The 6,911-nt window shown below is 35.7% G+C and overlaps 1 protein-coding gene across 1 annotated transcript in view; it reads right to left on the bottom strand.

Moving 5' to 3' along the window:
• Positions 1-870: 870 nt before the first annotated feature.
• Positions 871-6,911, bottom strand: part of LOC101846542 (choline transporter-like protein 4) — a gene marked incomplete at its 5' end in the record, with an annotated part of 80,568 nt that continues 74,527 nt past the window's right edge. Inside the window, 1 exon segment of the mRNA XM_013089490.2 lies at positions 871-6,393. Within this exon segment, the coding sequence (XP_012944944.1) occupies positions 6,278-6,393 (116 nt within the window).

Raw genomic sequence — 6,911 nt, 5'->3', positions numbered from 1 at the left:
AATCCTGTTTTCTTAATTAATCTAAAAGTTAAAGTGATAGTAACAACATGCGTTCTATGAAATTATGTATGAATTCGTGTTTCTAATCTGTGGGTGATGATTGGAAACCTGACACAACAATGCCTTTGGTCTGCTGTCAATCAGACATAAAATGTTCACTATGCCTTTAAGATTTAAGAGGAGAAAGCTCCAAATTGGTGGTCTTCTTCCATAAACCAGAGCCTAGTTGGTGGGAAATCACAGAAACTTCCCCAGAGAAATAACTTTTGAGAACACCGTGTAGAACATTCCTCAGCATCATATTATTTTTTTCGTAAGAGTTTTACGGCACTTACAACAAATTAGGCTGTATAAGTGCCGAAGATTAGAGGTATTACAAGGGAGTAACAAACACAAAAAAACAAGGAGAGGAGATAAAGACGATAGATGTTTGATAGGAAAGAAGGAGCAAACCACACCAGAGCACCTGCCAACCACCCACTGCGCATCGTAATCTGGCATGGTCACAAGTGAACCAACAATGCGGCCGTTTACTTGGTATGTTCATAGTCTCACTCTATTATGTGCTCCAGATATTTTAACAGGTTTTTCTCAGGTAAACACACGTGAAATAGATCATTAATGGTGATACAAAACACCCTTCAAGGCAAAGTATAGTTGATATTTTTGGTCATGTTAAATAGAAACATGTAGCTCTCCCATCAGTGCTCAGACCTTTGACTTTGAAGAAAAATGTTTTTTGAGGGATGAGATGTTTTGAGGCCATACTTGCATCCAAACCCTGAACTGTCATACGTTTTAAGCAAATTTGGCAACCAACTGTGTAGCAGATATGAACATGCTGTTTCAAACAAAAGGAAAAACAAATTCTTTCCTTTTTCAAAAGATGATTTATTTCCGCAGCAATTGCATATAAATATAGGCTATTATTGACAAATTGTATGTTAAGCCTTAGATCAGACAAGAGTTGATAAAGCAGTCACTGTGATGTATGTAGGCTATAATATGAAATAACTGGGCTTTTTTATTGGCAAAATAATTATCATGATAAAAATTGCAGTAGAAGAAGTAGGCCTACGTAATAGAACATCAATTTAGTCAATATTAAATTCAGTTACATGAAACAAGACAAATTTGCACTTGTTGCATAGAATACTGCAGAGTATATTGCTGGCTATGCATAAAACTATAGATGTGATAGTGTATTTTTTGCTTTTCTGCCGACACTCTTTAGATTTAGATAATTTATGAGGCTGTCTGCTTCAGTCCTGTCTGTGAAGAATGCATCCCACCAGAAAGATGATGACAACCTTTTTGAAATATTCCCTGTTTGGGAAATGAGCATACATTTTTTAAAGCCGGGCATTACACCACAGAAGTATGTAGTTAGATAGAGTTGCAAGTACAACTGCTATCGTTTGTTTAATAAATAGAGGCACATCGACTTTATGTTGGTCATTTCATGCTGGGTAAAAATAAGACGGACAGACAGAAACAATAGAGGGAAAAAAGAGAAGTAGGACGAACCAGTTGCGCCCATCAACCACCTGCAACTGCCATCGTTTCTTTAGTATATTGTTCTCAATAAATATATTTATGCTTTTGAATGAGTTGAACACACTGTTTCACTCTCATAGAACATTTTGAACAAGGAGAACAAGGTCAATTGAGCAGAGGTCTTTCATGTTTATCTGAGCATAGATAGCTATTTGAACCTTCCATCAGAAGGAAGGTGTTATCTCCCACTCGTCATGAGGAGGATCAATTTATTATTACCTCCCCCTTCCTTCCAACACACTCCAGGAATGGGTAGCCTATGTGCAGGGAGATTAATGACATTATATGTAGGCCGGCATGAAGTAACATTTAGCAGCCTGAAAAGAAAAAGCTTTGTAGGCTACAAGAGAAAATTCACTTACTTTAAGGGGTTGTTGTACGTTCTGTTGAATGAATTTGATTTTGGGGGGAAAAAAGTATTAAAACGGAAAAAGAAAAGGAGACTCAGAAGTAGGCATATTTTATAGTCCACACCCATAACATTCATTTCATTGTTTTTGATTGTCTTTACAAAAATACGAGTGTTTGATAAATTAATAGGCTATGAACTTCCATTAAACCTGTCTCATCAGTTTCTTGTACAAGATCTATGTTGCAGTTGGTCTCAATTCAACATTTTTTGACAAATACAATTACAATGTATTTGTATCTAAGCTCCATCCCCGTTTCTCATCCCTTAAGTAAGAATACATAATTTCCAGAGTGCAAAATTAGACTTCGATTAACATTGTGAATATCTCGATTTTTATTCAAGATATAAGGGCATTTTTTAAAATCAAAAGCATTGAAAATGAACAAGCTTTAAGATGATATCAACAACCCCACACACTCAAGAAATGACCAACGCCTGATTCTTCCGCGTAGTGACATCAATATTCACATTATGTAGGCCTACATGTATATTATAAAAATAGCCGTCGACAAATATATAGCTACGAAAAAAGAAACAACACTGGTAAAGTCGGCAGAGTAGCCTACTTGATTATTGATTCCCCTGCGGACTATGATCAACTATTTCAAAATGACTTTCAAGTAGATCTGTAAGATGAATCTTCAGTTGTTTCTTGGTTTATAAATAAGCTTACAGAAAAAATAAAAAACAACCAGTTGTTGTTTTTTTCAAATCAAATTTTTGATTTTCTTCCAGCCTCAGATGTCTAATTTTCATAAACTGTTTTTTCTCTTGGCATCAGAAGTCATTTGATATCTGGAATTAAAGGTAAATCATAAAGTGCTATTGTTGCTCTAAAATAATACATGAACTGCTGAAATAAAGAAAGTGGGTTGTTCAAACAAATGTACTTACATGTTCAATCAAATGTATTACATGTATACAGAAGGGCACAAAATGCGTGGAAACCAGCCATGCATTAAAAAAGGCTTTGTTTTACCAAATTGAAAAATGTAATACTGGACCCGGGACCCTCGCATAAATTGGAATGTAGATCAATCATGCAATATTTTTTTGCCGAATCAGCAAAAAAATGTTACTGCACAAACACTGCAATGTAATACATGTAATGTAATGATAGTAATATTACGCTCCTACACCACAATAGCCCAAGTTTAGATTTGAACAGAAAATAAAATAAAGTAGAATTACATTACATGTACACAAAATTGATTAAACTGAACTAACAAGGAGAACCTGCAGTAAGTACCATCTGAGCAGGTAACTGCCTTTACTAATTTAAACGTTCTTTTTATTTTCTTTACTGCTCTGTAGGCTACCAGTACGTAAAGGCTTTCAATAGGCTCTTCGTATTTTTGCCTTTATTTCCATTAATTTTTTTTTCACTTTAACCAATCATCCAAAGTGACGGTGCAATGAAATGCTTTATCCATCTATGCTTAGACTATAAATTTTATTTTAATCTGAAAGTTACATTTAAAAAAAAGGAATTTATCCCAAGTCCAAGCGAATATTCCTTGGTAAAAATCTGTTAAAAGCAATGCGTTGAATTTGCATTCCTTGGAGCAACTAAAATGATAATTATTGCCATCTACTTTTATACAAACACTTCTGAAACAAATTTGACCAGAGTGGAAAAGTTGGGAGGCATCTATCTTTTTTTTCTTTTTTAATTAAAGAGATTGTATTTGCAATCTTACATTTTTACCTGAGTGCAAAGCCAATAGCAGGAGGTGGCCCAACTCATTTAAAGTTTAATGCTTTATAGTTTCAGTAAAACAAGTATATTGAGGCACACTGGTATGAAAAAAACTGGATTTCTTATTCAACATGAATATAATACAATATACAGTCAAATCTCATTATACCGCCACCGACCTTGGGACCAGCTTAAAGTTGGTGCAGCAGCGGGGCAGGCGGTTCAAGGGGGTTTCTCTGTTGTATAGCCCCGACTGCCTAATGTCAAGGAACATGGTTCTGCTGTGCGATCTGTGTTTGAAAAGTGTCTTTTTGTTGATGATATACGCACAAGTATTCAGAGCCGAGGGTTTTCTCTATCTCTATCTTTATGTCTTTCTCATGGGAGAAAGATTATGAAGTAGCCAACCAGTGGATGTTGTATGCCGAGTGTAGTGCATACCTCTGGAAGTCAATTTGCAGGCGGTACAGCGAGACAAATTTAGTTTAGTTTAATAAGGATAGTACAACTCGGACAGTTGATGGATGGCGGTGTAAAAGCATAAATAAAATGTTTATAGCTAGACGTTCCTTTTCATAGACTGGCTAAACCTGGCGGTAAACGGGGCTGGTGGTACAACAAGGTTTGACTGTACTTACATAACCCTGCTTTTTACGCATATAAAACATGCACAGGTCTAAAATATAAGGAATTTTCATGGTCATGTATATTAAGCAGTTCCATGGGTTCAACATGAATACTAATATATATATATAAATGTAAAGTCAATAAAAAGTATAAGTATCTGTAAGTCACGTTATATATATTTTGGGGGCGAAGGAATTAGATCTTAAGAAACACCTTTCATTAAATGCTGGCGTATTTCTAGAACCAATTCATGTGCTAGTCCATAAGTTGACAACAAGCTAATGATCCACATTCGTCGGGAAATCTGCCACTCTAAACATGGTCAAAAAATGGTTACTCACCACTAGCTTGGGCAGTTTTCAAATAAATAGTCCCACTTTTAGAGGTAACTCCTTACTTCACATAAATATGCACTTTAATGAACATTTTGGTCTCAAATGACACACACATGTAATTTTATCTCTTCATTAAGCTACACTTTTTAAGCTACTGTGAGGCCTGATAATCAAAAGTCTACGACTATTTATACTTTCATAAAATAAACAAAAAACCCTTTGCAAACATTTAGTCCCTTGCTGTTTTCTGATCAAAAAGTTGTGTGACAGCATACACATTTAGACATTTATGTAAAAACCCTGCTGTCAAAGAAATGAAATATTCAAATGAATCTAGGGGATCATTAAAATTACACCTATTACAATCAGGGCACGAAAAATACAAAAAAACATGTTAGAATTAAAAACCAGTTACCGTCACCCTTTGAAATTAAGTAGCCTACAGTCATTTGAATGTCAATATCAGTAGTCACTAAAGGACTTTGCAATACAGACTGCGTTTCGATAAGCGTATAGGACAGAATTAGTACATGGAGTCCTTTCCTGGCTTCAGCGTAAATGTAAAGCGATAGGCCTATTAAATTGATATTAAAAGGACAACTTAAAGTTATAGTCCACTACTGAGAAAAAAGAAAAACAACTAAAAGTTTAAAGTAATTATTATAATATATTAAATGAGCTAGGATAACGATAAAAGAACATGATTCGGATTGAAAGACACATTGTGGAATTATAAGGCACAACCACACAGAAACAATAAGCAATGTCATAAAAAAAAGTAAAAAGGATCTTCTTCATCAAGCTCACTTTGATCATCTTGTCTGAAACTTTGGCCAGTCCGTCTTTACCCTCCTCACACTTTCCTACACGCTTGATGAATTTCGTTGGTGAATATATTGCAATGAGTATGTGCTAACAAAGGTTTTGCTTTCTTCTCAAACATTCAAAATTTATCTTGATACTTTACAAAAGAGTATTGTATAGAATAAATGTGTTAAGAATACAGTTTTGAGAAGTAACATAAAAAAACAGCAACAACACCAACAGCACATATAACAGTAGCATTCAACTCCAGATTATTCTAATTTCCCAATTAAGAAATATAAACAAAACTATAAACTCTTTTTTGAGTGTAGGTAAATAAGCGTTGATGATGTACACGTAATTTGACCAACTGACAAGCAAGATGTTACATACTTATTATACTCTGATTCTAGTCACGAGCATTTTGCGTATACTACAACTTGTATGGCTCCTCTGCTCTACATCTTTAACCCTTTTCTTGGCAAGTTAGGATAAGACAGTCATTTAAAACAATTGAAATATTTGAGTTTGACCAATAACAAGTGCAATGACATGGCAAAGGTAGACAGGTGAATATGAATATGACCAAACCAAAAAAGAACAGAGTAGAAAACAGCCAAAAGAAAACTACGGTTGAAAACAGGAATGGGGACAATAAAAAACATAAAAAATGAAAACTCTCGGTCAATTGTCCATGGCCCATAAATGAGTCTTTCTCTATGTCCAAAGCAGTTCCTCCAAAATTTGTCTCTGAAGCTTTGTCATCTTTCCCACGTCCGTTCTTCTCCTGATGAGTTATTCACCCTGTCCTATCCAAGAACACCCTGTTCGCTGAGAAGCTCATTATTTCTCATCATCAGTTTTTGGCCTCAAGTTTTTCTTTCCAAGAAGCTTCATGAGCTCTTTCCCCATGAAGTAAGGCTTCTCCGGGGAGCCGTCGTTTCTCTCGATGTCATCCACTGAAGGAAATAGTCAAAGAATATACTGTGTTAATAGGGTCTCATTCACCTCATAAATTACAAAATAGCATGGACTGCGTGAACACTGTGAACTGGGCAAGGAATAGAAAAAACCACATACATTCACACATACACACAAACACACACACACACTCACACAAACACACTCAAACACACACACACTTATACACACATATACACACAAACACTCACAAACGCACTGACACACACACTTACACACACACACACACATACACACACAAATACTCACAAACACTCACAAAAACACAATCGCACCCTCCAGCACACAAATGGACATACGCAAAATATTCTTTAATATATACACTCACACACGCGCAGCTCCTGCTTGATACATATTATATAACCCCCCCCACAGTACCCCTGATGATGTCAAGCTGCAAAGATGGAAGTACGTCATGATCTTTCTCTTGGCAAACACCATTGGCTGTGTGGTCACCACACTGTACCTCAACATTGTGGACAGGAAGAGGGTGAGT

Source organism: Aplysia californica, unplaced genomic scaffold, assembly GCF_000002075.1.
Source record: "Aplysia californica isolate F4 #8 unplaced genomic scaffold, AplCal3.0 scaffold00963, whole genome shotgun sequence".
Classification (NCBI taxonomy): domain Eukaryota; kingdom Metazoa; phylum Mollusca; class Gastropoda; order Aplysiida; family Aplysiidae; genus Aplysia; species Aplysia californica.
This window is presented reverse-complemented; position numbering and strand designations above follow the sequence as displayed.